We start from the raw sequence: 19,209 nt of genomic DNA on the forward strand, positions 1-19,209 counted from the left end.
GATTACTGGATACTGGCAGTACATGTTGTAATGAATTTCTTGCGAAGGACTTCTATGTAGAAGGTGTAAAATCCGTTTAATTTATCAGGATAGTTATTTTCATTAAAAACGCTAGCATCTGAAAGTACGGTACAACGTACAAATTAAAATGTCTGAACATTCAAAACTTCAAAATTCCCGATTTTCGGGCGGCGCTGAACCTAATCTGACAACACTGTCAGGAGTAAGTTCGTTTCCATGGCTACTGCGTAAACTTATTTCCAGAGCTGCCACACTTATTATCTTATTTTTCCTCTAACATTAATACACATTTCTATTACATCTTAATTAACTGGATGAATCTCCAATTGTTCGCATAGTAATTAAATAGGTATGTATATTACCGAAACCTAAGGGATGAAAACGATGGACTCAGGTAATAACTGATATTGTAATGAAAGGGAAAATTACGTATGTGTGGCGGCTCTGTTTGTTGTCTGTGGCTGCCGGCTGGGCAATATGTTTGTTGACAATATTTCGATGACTGCAAAGAACGCTGCCTTAAAAAATCAATATACTTTTCAGTCTGCTCTTCTTTAGGTTATTCAGTATTTATTTCGTTCACCTCAGTTGCGTAGCAATTCTGTTTGATGATTGGGATTACGAATGAAGAAGGTTATTGTAAGTCATGAGAAATAGGCTACCTCACAGTATTTTTATCAGATATTGTTGTTATTTTTAAGGTGACATAATGTATTATTTTTGGAACAGTATGTATTATTTAAGAATATATCTGAGTTACAGTATCCTCGGAGGAAAAGTTGAATGTTTTTAGGGGTTAGACTGCTTTGTGAAACGAGATGGACTTCTGGTAGTTTATTTCGTGGAAGAAGTCCCTGAGGATTTTTAGACAGCGTGTTTCGTTTCATACGGAATAACCCCTTCACTTCAAACATAAATTACGAATGAAGAAGGTTATGGTAAGTCATGAGAAATAGGCTACTTCACAGTATTTTTATCAGATATTGTTGTTATTTTTAAGCTGACATAATGTATTATTTTTGGAACAGTATGTATTATTTAAGAATATATCTGAATTACAGTATCCTCGGAGGAAAAGTTGAATGTTTTTAGGGGTTAGACTGCTTTGTGAAACGAGATGGACTTCTGGTAGTTTATTTCGTGGAAGAAGTCCCTGAGGATTTTTAGACAGAGTGTTTCGTTTCATACGGAATAACCCCTTCACTTCAAACCTCATTCCGTCCCACCCCCAAATATCATGTCTTGTAATCCAGGCAGTGAAGGTACAAATGAAAACATTTAAAGATTATTATTGTAAAGTGTTCATGAATTGCATTTGCAGACAAGTGGTGTGAGAATGGAACCATCGAGATCAGTTGCAAATGGAGACTCTGAGGACGTTGCCCCTGACTCTCTCTTTCGTCAGAATCAGGATTTGAGACGAAGGTTGGAAGATGAGACAGCAAGTTATAAACGGCGTTTAGAAACCTATCGCCAAGCTCAACAGCATCAAGCTGCCCTAGTTAGTCGACTGCAAGCAAAGGTCAGTAACATCTTCTGGTAAGAAGAAGTTCTTTCAGATTAGAGCCCTGTATGTTCATTACATCATATCCAGTTTTAATTGAGAATAGAGAAAACAATGCCATAACAATCAACACTTTAAAATTATAATTTATGTGTTGGTGAGAAGCTTTTCTGTGACATATACAGTATGTTACTTTCTTATACATACAGTGCAATTTAATAACAGTCAAAATAAGTTTATGTTTCCTCAACAAAAGTATTTTATGTACATTGTTTTATGTAATATCTAAAAATAAAATTGTCTGTAACTTATATATAATAATTATAGGTAGTACTCTTTCTAGTTGTATTGTTTTTCATACAGTGGAATAAAATAAATAAACAAATACAAAAATAGATGAACTAATAGGCCTACTTTATAGAATAACCTCGACTTTAATGATTGCTTAACACCTTCGCTGCATGGACCTTACAAGTCTGTCACACTTTTCTGGGGTGATGTGGTGTCATTCTTCAGTCAACACACTTTTCAGGATGACTCACTTTAAATAGGTCCGTAAATGTCCAGCAGACTGGAGGGGTTGGGTATTCAGTTGCCTTGGAATGTTTCCAATTAACCATTCCTTATTAAGAGCAGTTGTATGTTTGGGGTCATCTTGTTGGGACAAGTAGGTAGGTAGCATCCCTAAATCTTTCACGCTTTTCTTAAGAATGTGAATATACGAGGAGGTATCAAATATAGCAGGATTTTATTTTTTACTTAAATTCATTTATTCAAAACACAAGGCAATTACAATTTAGTTTTCCACATAGTTTTCTAGTTTCCTGCTTTGAAAATGCATTTGTCCCAGCGTATGGGCAGCTTTATGATGCCCTCATTGTAAAAAGAACAGGGTCGTGTCACCAGCCAGTTGCGCACAAAGTCTTCCACACTCTCGTCGCCTTCAGATCGTTGCCCTCCTAGAGCTTCTTTAAGCAGTCCGAAGAAATTGAAATTGCAGAGCGGTAAGTCCGGGCTGTAAGGAGGATGATCAAGTGTAGTCCAGTGCATTTCCTGTAGCTTGGAAACAGTTAGAGCTGCAGTATGGGGCCGCGCATTGTCAAATCAGTTGGTCTCGTCTTTTGCGACAATATGCAACCCTCGCCTTGTTCAACAGCTCGCAGTAGTAAGCAGCATTGATTGTGCATTGCTCATGCAAAAAATCAACCAGCATCATGCCTCGCCGATCGGAAAAAAACGGTTGCAAGCTGACAGTTGAGTCTTGGCTTTCACTGATGCTGCCTCCTCTTTCCTCCGCCACTCCTTACACACGTGTCCTTGAAATGTTTGATTACCGAACTATGCAGACAATCTCTGGCAAATTTCTGCCACCATAACTCCTTCACGAGCAAGAAATTTTATAATTATGCGTTGTGCAGTGGAGGAGTGCACCTGTTGCTCCGACATCGTGAGCGTTACTGACGAAACAGTGGAAAATATGTAACAGCACGCTCTCCCCACTCCTAACGGTCCCACCTAAGCATAGCAGAAGCGCGGACCAGTCCTACAAACTGTTGATGTTCAGGAACAGAAATCCTGTTTATATCTGATCAATCTTTGTACAAGATTTCTGGCCCTTGCTTAGATGTTCTTTTGTGAAGAGGAGTCTTGTAGAATGGTTCTTTTAACTAATAAACAACCCTTTCCTCTGTACTCTGCCATTGTAATCATGTCTGTGTAATACCCAACAAACCATTTCAGAACACACCTTTTTGCCTGCAGTAATTTCCAATTCTGACTGCAGCTTTAGAGCACTAATTTTATCTGACATGAAATGAGATTTTTTTCCTTAGCACTCAGACGTTTTTGTTTGGGCTCTCTGATAAACCCTTGATACTTGAATTTATTTACCGCATATTGGACTGTTGCGTGGTTTTACTCACCATTTGTCATATTTTTTTTAGATAAAATCCTTTCTAAGTTCTAGATTAACAATGGTCTCTTTCATTTCAAAGCCAAGATCTTTACCTCTGCCCATTTTAAACAGCACCGCCATAGGCCCCTAGGTATGCTAACACAGCATACTGTACCTACTCACACTTCAAAACTGTTTATGTCGGCTGTAGGACTAATAAATGAATAGGCATATGGTACTTGTATACCAGTGTATGAATAGGAAAGTTACTTGCAAGTTGAGGTAAAATAGCTTTCCATTAATTATTTTATTAAGAAACTGTTTTTTCTTGGAATGTGTAAGTTCACTGAATGCTTGGGTCTTGTCATTACCTCCGTTACACAGCAATAAGTGTTTTTGCATAACTTGGTGGCATATGGGAAGTTCAATGCTGAATTAGACGATATATAAATAACAGATTGACATTTTTGTAAATGGCTTACAGAATTTGACGATTCATCAGTAACAAATAGATTTTTCAAACGAACTGACTTGGGCAAGTTTCACATCATTGTGGTGTTGTTTGTTGTTTAAAGGGGCATAACATCTATGTCATGGGCCCACTTCATTGTGGTAATTTAAGAGTAATTCACATAAAATATTTAAAATTTTGGTAATTCACAGATATTGCTCAATTTAACTCTTCATTATATAAAAGCATTAGTTCTCTGAACTTGAGATGGGAGTGAGAAGAAAGATTGATTTACAGTAGTATGGTAAGAAAAAATAAGCAAATCCATGACACACTCTGATAAAAATGGCGTTGTTCCTATTTGATTTAAACACTTTACCCAATGTATATGCTGATCTCAGAGGAAAAGTTGGTTCATCATCATGGTGGGACAGGTGAAAGAAGAATTTGTAAGCTACCAAAAAGTTAAAGATGACAAACTGAAATTCTAGGTATAAGGCTCATTTCTAATGATAATAGGCAGCATGATGTCTTTGCAGTATATAGACCGAAAAAGGGCAGCACTGAACGCTAATTCAGAATTATTTGATAAGATAATCAGCTATGTGGGAAACGACATGGGAAGGAATGTGATTGTAGCGGGAGATCTGAATTTACCACATGTCAATTCGGAAGGTAATGCGAACGACAGGAAGCATGACCAACAAATGGCGAATAAGTTAATATGGGAAGGACAGCTGATTCAGAAAGTGATGGAATCAACTAGAGAGAAGAAGATCCTGGACGGGGTGCAGGTAAAACCAGATGAGCTCAATAGAGAAACCGAAGTAGTAGATGGTATGTAGTGATCATAAACCTGTTTTTGTCGTGGTTAAAAAATAAATGTGATAGAAAGGAAGGTCTTAAAAGTAGGACTATTAGACAGTACCATATGGCTGATAAAGCAGGTATGAGGGAGTTTAAAAAAAGTAACTATGATTGGTGGAAAATGGTAAATAAAAAGGTAAACGCACTCTGGGATAGGTTTAAAGCAATTCTTGAGGAATGTGAAAACAGGTTTGTACCTTTAAAGGTGATAAGGAATGGTAAAGACCCACCATATTATAATAGAGAATTAACGAGACTAAGAAGGAGGTGCAGATTAGAGAGAAATAGAGTTAGAAATGGCTCTGAAAGTAAGGAGAAATTGAAGGAACTTACTAGAAAATTGAATCTAGCAAAGAAGTCAGCTAAGGATAACATGATGGCAAGCATAATTGGCAGTCATACAAAATTTTAGTGAAAAATGGAAGGGTATGTATAGGTACTTTAAGGCAGAAACTGGTTCCAAGAAGGACATTCCAGTAATCATTAATGAACAAGGGGAGTGTGTATGTGAGGATCTTCAAAAGGCAGAAGTATTCAGTCAGCAGTATGTAGAGATTGTTGGTTACAAGGATAATGTCCAGATAGAGGAGGTGACTAAAGAAGTATTAAAATTTACCTTTGATAACCATGACATTTACAATAGGATACAAAAGTTGAAAACTAGAAAAGACCATGGGTTGGGATATAGTACCATATCTGAAGTACTTATTTGATTATTGTTTGCACCAACAATCTCTACATACTGCTGACTGAATACTTCTGCCTTTTGAAGATCCTCACATACACACTCCCCTTGTTCATTAATGATTACTGGAATGTCCTTCTTGGAACCAGTTTCTGCCTTAAAGTACCTATACATACCCTTCCATTGAAGAGTTGCTATAGTAGCCCCTGTGTATAAAGGGAAAGCTGATAGACATAAAGCTGAAAATTACTGGCCAGTAAGTTTGACATGTGTTTCATATAAGCTTTGGGAAAGCATTCTTTCTGATTATATTAGACATGTTTGCGAAATTAATAACTGCTTCGATAGAAGGCAGTTCGGGTTTAGGAAAGGTTATTCCACAGAAGCTCATCTTGTAGGATTCCAGCAAGATATAGCAGGAGGTCAAATGGACTGTATCTCTATTGACCTGTCTTAAGGAATTTGATAGAGTGGAGACTACTGGCAAAAATGAGTGTAATTGCACTAGACAAAAGGGTGACTGAATGGGTTGCTATAGTTCTAGCAAATAGATTTCAGAGAATTAGAGTAGGCAAAGATTTTTCTGACCCTGTAATAATTAAGAGTGGAATTCTTCAAGGCAGTATTATTGGACCTTAATGTTTTATATATATATATATAAATGATATGAGTAAAGAAATGGAAAAACACTATCGCATACCTTCAGGGTATTCACATACAATAGGTGTTACATGACACAGGACATACAATAAACAAAATTCACAACAAATAAGAGAAATGGAAGCATACTTACCTTAAGTCATTCCCAATAAAATGTTGTGAAAAAGAACAAGACAGCAAACAACATATACTATGCATAAGAGGAGACTGAGATTCTTTGGACATATCATGAGGATGCAGGATTTGAGACTTCTGAAACAACTAGTACAACACAACCTCGTCTCAAAAAATACCACAACAGGATGTAAATGGATCACAGAAGTAACAGAGGATAGGCCTCAACAGAAGACACCACAAATAAGATAAAATTGAATACAAAACTCAAGAATACAAACCTCCGCTTTACCCTTATGTGAAACAAACCAACAACATATTTTCTACTGAGGAAAGGGCACAAAGATCAGAGCATCTGAAGAAGTACTGGGAGGATCACAAAGCCCAAACAATCCTTTCAAAGAGACGTGAACGATGGACTGACTACAGTGATCCTATGTGGTCATAAAACAAGAAGATGAAGAAGAAAGAAGTGGAATCAGGGATAAGGCTTTTCGCAGATGATGTTATTCTGTATAGAGTAATAAATAAGTTACAAGATTGTGAGCAACTGCAAGATGATCTCGATAATGTTGTGAGATGGACAGCAGGTAATGGTACGATGATAAACAGGGTTAAAAGTCAGGTTGTGAGTTTCACAAATAGGAAAAGTCCTTTCAATTTTAATTACTGCCTTGATGGGGGTGAAAGTTCCTTATAGGGATCACTTTAAGTACCCAGGTGTTAATATAAGGAAAGATCTTCATTGGGGTAATCACATAAATGGGATTGTAAATAAATGGTGCTGATATCTACACATGGTTATGAGGGTGTTTAGGGGTTGTAGTAAGGATGTAAAGGAGAGGGCATATAAGTCTCTGGTAAGACCCCAACTAGAGTATGGGACCCTCACCAGGATTACTTGATTCAAGAATTGGAAAAACTCCAAAGAAAAGCAGCTCGATTTGTTCTGGGTGATTTCCGACAAAAGAGTAGCATTACAACAATGTTGCAAAGTTTGGGCTGGGAAGACTTGGGAAAAAGAAGACTAACTGCTCGACTAAGTAGTATGTAATACCAATATACCAATATAAATGGTCCGTTATTGGACATTATACATTTTCCAGCTAACTCATTCCAGGTTGCCAGTGTTTCGCCCCAGTGTGCTAAGTTGGGTTCATCAGTTGGTAAATAGCACACCTACCAAAACGCATGGCTAGTGCATACCGTGGAGGCCACTGTATAGGCTACTTGGAGCCACCGATTGTGCCAGTGCACTGTGGGAGACTATATCTCATTACCAAAATTGATGCCTGCTTGGCCATCAGATGATATAGATGTTGATTCCTATAGGGAACCTGAAATATTTGTTCTGAATGAGTAAATTTATAATACCAATGTAAATGGTTCGTTATTGGACATTATAAATCAATTTTGGTAATGAGACAAAGTCTCTCACAGTGCATTGGCACTGCCGGTGTCTCCAAGTAGCCTAGGCAGTGGCCTCCATGGTATGCACTAGCCATGTGTCTTGGTAGGTGTGCTATTTACCAACTGATGGGCCCACTTAGCACATTGGGGCGAAATGCTGGCAACCAGGAATGAATTAGCTGGAAAATTTATAATGCCCAATAATGGACCATTTATATTGGTATTATAAATTTACTCATTTGGGACAAATATTTCAGGTTCCATATGAGAACCAACATCTATATCATAAGTGGTATGTTCCTAGCTGTTAACGGAGAGATGGCATGGAATGACATTAGTAGACGAATAAGTTTGAGTGGTGTCTTTAAAAGTAGGGAAGATCGCAATATGAAAATAAAGTTAGAATTCAAGAGGACAAATTGGGACAAATATTCGTTTATAGGAAGGGGAGTTAGGGATTGGAATAACTTACAAAGGGAGATGTTCAATAAATTTCCAATTTCTTTGAAACATCACATTATTTAACAAAGTTAAAATGAATTTTAAAATATAAGTACTAATGATTGACAGCACATTATTCTTCTTGCCCACTGGCTGCTCTGACATTTGGGATAGCTTTTCAGAAATCAACCTCAGCCAGCATTCAATCTACAGACTTGAGCTCATGAGCCAAATACTCTACCTTTAATTCATCTAAGCAGTTGTATGGGATAGGGGCTGCCTGGCCGAGCCGGTAAAGGCGTGCTCGGTTCACCCGGAAGGATGAGGGTTTGAATCTCCGCCAGGAAGTTGTAAAATTTAAGAAACGAGATTTCCACTTCCGGAGGTGCATATGGCTCTGAGGTTCACTCAGCCTACACCAAAAAATGAGTACCAAGTTAATTCCTGGGGGCAAAGGTGGCCGGGCGTAGAGCTAACCACTCTACCCCATCACGTGCCGAGGTTAACAGTGGTGGAAGCCTTTACCTTCCACTCCTCCAAAGGCCTTCGTGGCCTGTACGGAGGTGACTTTGCTTTGCTTTGCTTTGCTTTGCTAGTTGTATGGGATGGCATCTGGGATCAAGTACTTGGGTTTCCTTCCTTACAATGTAATTATTAAATTAATGTAATAATGGTCCACCTTTCAATAGTATAATATGTAATATTCTAAATTACATTAATTAGGGACTAGTTTCGGCCTGGGCTGACCATCTTCAGCCTTAATGTAAAACACCTAATAACTAAACAAATGTACATGCACACAATTGACATAAAAACAAATGAAAACAAATATATACAAAGTGACATTAAAAACTGGGATGGAATATGAATAAATTTGAAAATGAACTAGGTTCTAACATCTTGAACGACCATGTCCAGCATTCATGTTTTGGTACAGTGACCAACTCCATTCTCCTTTTCAGTGGCTTAAAAGCCAATGCCTCAGAAGATGACCAAAGCCACAGTGATTAGAGGTAATAAATTCAGTCTTAAAGATCATTGGTCTAAAGCCCAATGATGCAGAACAGTTAGCAAAATTAATGTTCACTGACTCATGAAGCAGACCCTGCACCAGTGGGACAAAGCTTGGGAGGAGAAGAAGAGATGAATGTGATGACCTTAATCATAAAACAACAACTTAACTGAGTTGCAGGATAGTGTCTCTTAAAGAAGAAGTGAAAATTTGAAATTGTAGGCTACCACTCTTGGAATTTGAACCTTTCTCGCTGTTATAATCTTATGACCACATTATGCAAACTGAATTATAAGTTGAACATAACATGCGCTATTGATTACAAGACAGATTTCTGTAAAGAAACCAAGAACACCACCAAATTCTGTAATTCCAGGAACTTTACTACTAAAGCTGAAATGTTACTCTTCAAGGTGAGCTTCCTCGTGCATGCATAAATTGTCTTAGTCAAACTGAACTTGCTTGTTCCAAATGAGGATGTGATCCTGAATTCTCCATTTCCTTTTATGTTGAGAAGATTTTCAAAACATTCCATCCATCTGTCCAGTGAAATCTACTATGAGTCACCTTATTTACACAAAGCACTGTTAATTTCCTTTTTCCCTCTGCCTTTTTAAGATTCTTTATTACTGTCCAGAAAGTTTTACCGGGCGAGTTGGCCGTGCGGTTAGTGGAACGCAGCTGTGAGTTCGCATCCGGGAGATAATGGGTTCGAACCCCACTGTCGGCAGCCATGAAGGTAGTTGTCGTGGTTTCCCATTTTCACATCAGGCAGATGCTGGGGCTGTACCTTAATTAAGCCCAGGGCTGCATCCTTTTTTATTTATTTATTTATTTATTTATTTATTTGTTAGATACAGCCTATGGAGGGCCATTTTACACTAATAATAATAATCTATATATATAAAATAAGAGTTTTGTCTGTACATTGCTCAGAATTTGAAAAGAATGGTATTTCTGTATCGATCATGTTCACAGTAACAAGAAAATGCACTTTTTTCTTTTCCATAATTTCTGTCCGTCTGTCAGTCCGTCTGTCTGTCTGTATGTATGTATGTACACGCATCACTAGAAAACGGCTAAAGAGAATTTAAATGAAAATCAGTATGCAAAGTCGAGGAATAAGTCGCTACAATCTAAGCCATAAATAATTTTATTCACGCTGATAGAAATGGTAGTTTAGGGGAAGGCCTAAAATTTAATTTTCAAATATTTATGTTATTAATAGTTCTATCTTAATAAAAATTGGTATTCAAAATCGGTGAATAAGTTGCTACAATCTAGACTGTAAATAATTTTATTCTCGCTGAGTGAAATGGTAGTTTAGGGGAAGGCCTAAAATCTAATTTTAAATATTTACGTCATTAGTGGTCCTATCTCATTGAAAACTGTTATACAAATTCGGAAAACGAGCCACTACAATCTAGGCTATAAATAATGTTAATCACGCTGAATGAAATGGTAGTTTAGGGGAAGGCCTAAAATTTAATTCTCGAATATTGATATTATTAGTGGTCATATCGATAAATACTACATAACTAAAGTTATATAGAATTAAATTTCCGCCCATTTATGTCTTATACATTTTTACCGTACCGGCTATGATAACACAGATATTCATGAATTTGTATTTTTGTTGCTAAGTCCAGATCGACGCCGAGCCACGAGAAAATGGGTTACTAGAATTTAATGAAAATCGGTGTATAGAAGCGGGGAATAATAATCTACAGTCTAAACTATAAACAATTATATTCACCCTGGATAAAATTGTAGTTTAGGGGAATGCGCATAAAATTTAAGTTTTAAACACCTGTGTTTTGGGCCCTATCGAAAAGTACTAGATAACAAAAGTTACAAAGAATACAATTTCCGATCATTTATGTATTATTCAGTTTTACCGTACCGACTATGATGAGTGGTATTTCAGAGTCAGAAGAAAACAAAATGTGAAGGCCTACAATATTGAAAACGCATAACATCCATCAACAATAACATTACATTGACCATTGTTTGTTGTGATGTTATTTGTCTCTTATGCTGGCTCTCAGCTCCGATAGATGGGATTACTGCTGCGTACCACGTATAATAGCCGACTAAATATCAGCGGGAAATAGCTGGAGAGTTAGAAAACGTTCTTCTTTAGCATGCCATTCCTTTGGTTCGTATATTTTCTGATACTACTGGTACATAACACACTGGTTCATCATAGTATTCCAGCTGTTCAATCCCTACTCTGACGTGCTGTTTTGAATGAGCAGTGTGCATACTTAAGGTAGAGGCTGACTTAGTAGTAGTAGTTGGGGTTGTAGTAGTGTGACCTGGTCTAGAATAACAATTTAGGCTTATTCCAACTTATAGCACCGCAATTCACTAAATAACTCAAAATTGAACCCTGAAGAGAGCCATTTCTTAAGAAAAGCTTCTTCCTCTACACTTTTATTAAATTCTACATTCATTTTATTCCAAATCTTCAGTGAAGAGGGGGTTTCTCCTCTGGCTTGGAGGAAAAAAATTGCCTCCAAGTCAGATAGATTTTTCCGCGGCCATTGTAGTGAATTGATATTTTCCGACTCATCGGGTACTCCTAGGAAACAGATTTGTAAAAGAGCATAGGTTTTGCCCTGGGAGTCGCCACTATTCGACCCTCTCCCCGCCGAAAAAAAGACGAAGAGTGTTCACGGATCACGGCTGTCTGCGGCTTGGTCATTCTGGAACTTTGGACTGTTAGATCGGCAGTGTAATCCTGTTCATTAAAAGTGATAAAATGTGTGGTGTTTCATTTGATCGAGTATTTCATATGAAAGCATTTCTTTTAATCGCGCCATTCCTACTGACGTCATTGTAATGTATGTTCCTTTTAGTTGGGAAAACCACTAAGACAGTATTTCTGAGGATGTAAAAAGGCAGGTCGAGAGTGAATGTCTACCATTATAAGGAAAACTCCCCAACCTGATTGTGACTGGTGGTATGCAAGTGGGTCTACCATTACAGTGAAAATTCCCTAACTCAGTCTTCATATGAGAAAAGATGTTTGGTGACTTCCCCATCTTAGCAAGCTCGATAGCTGCAGTTGCTTAAGTGCAGCAAGTATCCAGTAATCAGGAGATAATGGGTTCGAACCCCACTATCGGCAGCCCTGGTTTTCCGTGGTGTCCCATTTTCACACCAGGCAAATGCTGGGGCTGTAACTTAATTAAGGCCACGGCCACTTCCTTCCCATTCCTAGACCTTTCCTATCCCATCGTCGCCATAAGACCTATCTGGGTCGGTGCGACGTAAAACAAATAACAAAAAAAAAAAAAAAAAAAAAAAAAAAACTTCCCCGTCGCGTTTCTAGGGCAACATTAAGAGCTATGCAATTTAATACAATCTTGCTCACAACGTGTATACTAGAATTCCGTATGCAAAGTAGAATTCCGTAGCAAAACATGGGTACATCAGCTAGTTTTAAATAAGCATAAAAGATAACAAAGGCATAAACAACAATATTAAGTAACAACAATAAATTAACAATTTTAACAGTAACAATGTAACAACAATGACAACGATAACTGGCAAGTGTCGGTTGCAGAAATTAGGAAGAAGAAAAGTCGAGGGTTGGAGGGATGGAAGAAAATAGAAACCTGGAGAGGACTTCAAAGGAATCTTTCAATTTTTTTTTGAAGGATGCAAAAGGTGTGAATATGTCGATATCGGGTAGTGAGTTACCAAGAGTAGGAAGACGGTGGAAGATAGAGCGTTGTTGTAAGGTTAGGTGCGGACGGGACACATGATGAGTGCGCCGATTGCGTGTAGGGCGGGGAGGAATGTGTATAGGGAGCGTGCAAGGCCGCTCTTAGCGCCTCTTGCGGAAGAAATCGGTAACATTTTGGTGATCTCTTGAGCGGTCAGTCCAGACTGTGTAACTGTGGGTGTGAAATTGTGGTGGTAGTAGTAGTGTATCAAAATGCCTAAATCAAATAGGAACTGTTGTGCAGTGAACAGCCACAACACACAAAGAAACACGCATGGAAAATGAATTACATTTCACACATTTCTTGGTCGTCCATGGAAATCTGACAGATTCTGGAAGTGGATTTCGGCTGTGGGAAGGATAAAGTAAGTACAGTAGGCTACCTTATTTCATTGGTGACGTAAATCACACATTTCATATCACATATTTCAAACATACCAGGTATGCCAAGTCAAGAACACGTTCATTTAAGTACACTTTGAAATATTACATTTCATTTCAATTGTGCATTGCAGCAGGTTCGTATGTTTACATTCATGTCCTTCCATGTGCGCATGTCTTGACTACGCCGAATAATAATAATAATAATAATAATAATAATAATAATAATAATAATAATAAATGTTTTCCTGCATTTCAGTACAGATGGAACTCCATGGGAACCCACCAAATACTCCGTCATTTGCAGTGAACATTTTGTTGGAGGAAAGCCAAATAATATTGAAAATTATCCATCATATATACCATTTGTGTTTCATGAGAGCTATAAGAAGAAACCGAAAAGAAAATGTGATGTATTATGGTTTTAAGAGCGAGTAAACTAATGAAATGCTCAAATATACATACGTCTTCTAATCAGGAAACTCATGAATTTATTGTAAGAAATGAGTGTGAAAAACTACATAAGTCGGTGCAATCAGCATTTGAGATTGAAGCTACAACTTTCGAATGCATTTGTGTTTTTAGTGGGAATGATGTAGGCACACAGTGCAACTCAAGCACAGTACCTCTAAGTATTTCGGAACAGGTGGATAAAAGTTGTGGTCCCAACACCCCCTCTGGACATATGCAGAGCGTTTCATGGATACCAGAGCATAAAAAGTGAGGCACAGTTGAAGGATTTAACAAGTGTTTCATTTGAAACATTCAGTTTTTTACTTTATTTCCTTGTTTCTAAAGTGTCTATAAATATATGTAATAACGATGTTTGCTAATTCTTTTTAATGAAAATTAAATTGGACCTTTGCTTCCTTGGCAGTCATATTTGGTGTACATCAGACTACTGCTGGGCGAATATTTTTTACTGCTCTTGGAGTAGTCAAGAAACGCACTTCTAATTCAATTTTCTGGCCTAGCAAACTATCCATGAAAAATACTTTGCCTTGCGCTTTTAAAACATATAATCCTGACGCACGAGTTTTAATAGATTGCACAGAAATGAAATCAGAAACGCCAGCAAGAATAGATGAGAGACGTTACATGTATTCTTCGTACAAGTCATGTTATACATTTAAATTTTTATTAGCTCTGGCCCCAAACGGAACTATTGTTTTTGTTTTCCCTTGTTATGGTGGAAGAACTAGTGATACTTTCATGGTTAACAATTCAGGCTTCCTAAATCTTTTGAGTGAAGGGGACGTTATATTAGCCGACAAGGGATTCCCAGGTTTTAAAACACAGTCACCTCATTCTTTACTTGTTATGCCGCCTTTTCTTCACAATGGGAGATTTACAGAAGATGAAGTGTTACAAACTCAGAGTGTATCAAGTGTACGAATTCATGTTGAAAGATGCATACAGAGGGTGAACATTTTCAAAATCTTGAAAAATATTCCGTATATCAGCGACATTGTTTACGTAGCTTGTGTGCTGGCAAATTTCTTGCGACCAATAATAAAGAATGTAGAACTGTAACCCCTGGACATAATCCACTCGTATAAATCTTTATCAGAACTTCTCTCAACAACATGGCGTGTTATCTACTTATTCCAACTGAATTCCTGTTTATTTGCTTACCGGATGCTGCCTGTCAACAGGTTGCCAAAAGCACAGTCAATTTCACTGAAAAATCTCACTCGCAAAATTTTGAGTTTTCACAGATTTATAGATATGAGGTAGTTAAAATATTGTTATTAACTTCGCCCTGTGACAACAATATCAGGCTTAAATGTATTTTTATATGTACAGCATTACAACTTCCATAGCATTACTTCATATTTATCTTGACGACAAGATACAATATTTTTTGCCGTAACTATGAAGCAAGTCTTCCAGCGGAAGGCACTCTCACCGTATTAATTCTCGGAACTCCGCCAGAGCGCTCTGTTACTAGTACCGTGCACGCTCCCTATAGGGAAGTACGCCGCAAGAGTCAGGGAATTGAACTGTGATTGTCTTGGTGAAACCCAGTGGCGATGCCAATCATCTATCACATACTTCAAATATTTTCACTACTTCATATCTTTAATTCAAGTTTAAACATAATTTTGGAAAAGGTGACTGATGTAGCCATTGATTATTTTGTGAAAGTAACATAGATCGGAGAACTGTAAACGGCTTCTCAGGTCAAGTATACCCAGGTAGTTCATAATGTCAGATTTAGTCATGTTCTTAAAACCAGGATTGCGAGTCTTAACAATGAAAGTGAAAAAGTTAAAAATACTATTTAGTTGAGATATGTTGGCCCCTGGACCCTCCTTTCAGTCACCTTTTCCAAAATTATGTTTAAACTTGAATTAAAGATATGAAGTAGTGAAAATATTTGAAGTATGTGATAGGTGATTGGCATCGCCACTGGGTTTCACCAAGACTATCACAGTTCAATTCCCTGACAATGCATACAGGATTTTTGAAATAGAGGTTCTGCGGCTATGATCATGATATCAGCAGTTATGTGAAATTATGATTTTGCTTATCTTAGAATGATTGCTGGTACAAACAGGTGAGAACAATGGCAGAACATTCACAGCAAGGAGATTAAAGGGTTGTGGGGTCATATGAGGCTAATGTAGGATAATAGGTTACATGGGAGGATAATGAACTCGGTCATGAAAAGTAAATGAAGCAGAGGGAGTCCAAAACAACTGTGGTTAGGCTCAGTTTTGCATAATTTAAATGTAAGAGGTGTGGAACAAAATGAGACCACAGAGCTACTGTAGTTGCAAATTGAGGATTATAAAGGAATTTAGGTACAGTGAGGCTTGCAGACTGAATGCAGACAGTTTATGTATGTATGTATGTATGTATGTATGTATGTATGTATGTATGCATGTATGTATGTGATTAGGTAGTTGAGGGCACTAGAATAACATCTATGGCATCCCCAGCCTTTTGCATACCTAATTGTGCCCTTCTCTGTTATGAACACTTTTTAATCTCTTCCTTGTTATCTCCCCTTACTTGAATATCATTAACTCCTAACAATTCCAAATGCATCCTTTTTACTGACACAGCCAGTTATACTTTATTTCTTCCATAAACCCCACTAATATTGCAAACACCTTATCAAATTCCATTTCGTTCACCAAGTTTATTTCCAAGGAGTCCCTTGCCTGTCAAATGGAAGTGGGACTCGGTTACTCCCGTAGGTCCAAGGCTTCCTTAAAATATTCTGAGCTCGGTAAATTCTGTGAAGTAGGATGCTACTGTACTTGCTAATGTAGGATAATAGGTTACATGGGAGGATAATGAACTCGGCCATGAAAAGTAAATGAAGCAGAGGGAGTCCAAAACAACTGAGCTCGGTAAATTCTGTGAAGTAGGATGCTACTGTACTTGCTAATGTAGGATAATAGGTTACATGGGAGGATAATGAACTCGGTACAACAGTAAGAATCTCTTCTCTAATGCGTTAGGGATCGCCGGTGGATTGTAGTCCTTGTCGCCTGAGCACAAGGAGGGCCATGATTCAGAATATGATCGAGATGCCCACTCCTATTCCACAGTAACTGGTATCCCAACTCTCTGAACCACTTACTTGACTACTCAGGCGTTGCCCATTGATCGTGAACTAGGACGTGACTACAGTAACCCACACCATGAAGGATGGTTGAGAGAGAAAAATAAAAATAGCCTGAAGATTACCAGGTATCAGTGAGGAGATAGAAGAATTACAATCTTGATCAAGTGCATTCTGACAGAAACAGCTAATTGAAAATAATTTATGGATGTTATAGCCGTGCTTGGGGAAGCTTCTGATGATGTACACAGAATAGTGATAGCAGCCTGAAAGACAAAAGAAAAGAAAGGGCTATGAAAGGGATGAAAATAAATTACTCCATATAAGTCAACAAGGGCACAAGAGAGAAGCAAGCTGACAAAAGAAGAAATACATACATACATACATACATACATACATACATACATACATACATACATACATACATACATACATACATACATACATACTCATTATAGACTGTTATGCCTTTCATTGTTCAGTCTGCAACCATATGTGATTTTACTAAACTCCACTACAATTCTCTATTTGTAACTAACTCTGTGGCCTTATTTAGTTCTATATCTTTTTAAAACAATAGAAACAGAGTCTAATCATCATTGTCACCTTGGTCTCCCTCTACTTCTCTTACCCTCTATGATCCAGTCCATTATTCTCCTACGTAACCTATCCTCCATTCAAATGATATGACCCCCACCACCAAAGTCGGTTCATGTGTACAGCCTCGTCAATCTGTTACTTCTAACTTATGAATAAGATATTGTGAGTCCACCAAGCTTTCACTCTCGCAAAACAAAGTTGGTTTGAAAACTGACCGTTGTAAAGATAGTTTAGTCCAGGAGCTGACTTCTTTCTTACAAAATACTGTTGATCGCAACTACGAGCCCACTGCATTCACTTTGCTGCACCTTGCTTCAGTCTCACTTACTATACTGCCATCTTGGGAGAATACACATTCTAAGTCCTTGAAATGGTCTACCTGTTCCATATTTGTATTCCCAACCTGACAATCAATTAATTATCTTAGGTTTCTTACCTACTGACATCACCTTGGATCATATCATACTCATTGCACCTATTTTAAAGTTCCAAGATATTTGACTGCAGGCTTTCCGCACAACCTGCCATTAAGACCAAGACATCCGCATAGGCTAAACTGCTTACTACATTTCTCCCCTACTTGAATGTTCCCGCCCCCCTCCCCTTCATCACTTTATACCTTTCAGTAGATGATGCATGTAAACTATAAACAACAGAGGGGAAAGATTACAGCCGTATCTAACCCCTGTAAGTACCTTGAACCAAGAACTCATTCTACCATCAGTTCTCATTGCAGCCTAATCTATATATATAAAGTAGCTTGTCCTGACTGACTGACTGACTGACTGACTGATTCATCATCGCCGAGCCAAAACTACTGGACATAAAGAAATGAAATTTTGGGCATAGATTCATATTAAGATGTAGGTGCTCGCTAAGAGAGGATTTTTGGATATTCCGTCTCAAAGGGGGTGAAAAGGGGGCTGAAATTTTAAATTGAGTGTGTCTATATCTCAAAACTTTAAAAGTTTACAGATGTGAAAATTGGTATTTAGAATCTTCTTTAAAAATAAGGAAACATGTATTTTTTTGTTTTCAGACAATCCCAATAGGAGGGGTGAAAAAGGGTGAAAAGGGGGTTGTATGCCTTTAATCCGGATACGCTACTTATATCTCAGAAACTGAAGATATTACAGAACTCAAAATTGGTACTTTTGATCGCTGTGAAAAATAAAGAAACACATATTTTTTTTTTTTTTGGAAAATCCAATTAATGCGAGGGTGAAATGGGGGGTGAATTTTTAAAATGAGTGCATCTATATCTCAAAAGTTTTAAAGTTTACAGATGTAAAAATTAGTATTTAGAATCTTCATTAAAAATAAAGGAACGCGTATTTTTTTGTTTTCGGAAAATCCCAATAGGAGGGGTGAAAAGGGGTGAAAAATGTGTTGAATGCCTTTAAAGAGAATACATATATCTCAGAAACTGAAGATATTACAGACCTCAAAATTGGTAGTTTTGATCGCTTTCAAAAATAAAGAAACACATATTTTTTGTTTTTGCAAAATCCAATTAATGCGAGGGTGAAAAGGGGGGTGAATTTTTTAAATGAGTGCATCTATATCTTAAACGTTTTAAAGTTTAGAGATGTAAAAATTGGTATTTAGAATCTTCATTAAAAATAAAGGAACACGTATTTTTTTGTTTTCGGAAAATCCCTATAGGAGGGGTGAAAAGGGGTGAAAAATGGGTTGAATGCCTTTAAAGAGAATACTTATATCTTAGAAACTGAATATATTACAGACCTGAAAATTGGTATTTGGGATCTACTTTAAAAATAAAGAAACAGGTATTTTTTCGTTTTGGGAAAATCCAAATAATGGGGGGTGAAAAGGGGGATGAAATTTTTAAAATGAGT

The 19,209-nt window shown here is 37.5% G+C and overlaps 1 protein-coding gene across 1 annotated transcript in view; it reads left to right on the plus strand.

Annotated features, from left to right (window-relative positions):
• The first annotated feature begins 508 nt into the window (after positions 1-508).
• The window catches only part of Root (ciliary rootlet coiled-coil, rootletin), a 461,920-nt gene continuing 443,219 nt past the window's right edge, over positions 509-19,209 (plus strand). The window contains exons 1-3 of the mRNA XM_067137854.2: positions 509-660; positions 784-959; positions 1,343-1,543. Of these exons, the coding sequence (XP_066993955.2) occupies positions 945-959; positions 1,343-1,543 (216 nt within the window). The 5' untranslated portion in view covers positions 509-660; positions 784-944. The remainder of the gene's footprint in view (positions 661-783; positions 960-1,342; positions 1,544-19,209) is intronic.

This window comes from Anabrus simplex, chromosome 1 (assembly GCF_040414725.1).
Source record: "Anabrus simplex isolate iqAnaSimp1 chromosome 1, ASM4041472v1, whole genome shotgun sequence".
NCBI classification, from domain to species: Eukaryota; Metazoa; Arthropoda; class Insecta; order Orthoptera; family Tettigoniidae; genus Anabrus; species Anabrus simplex.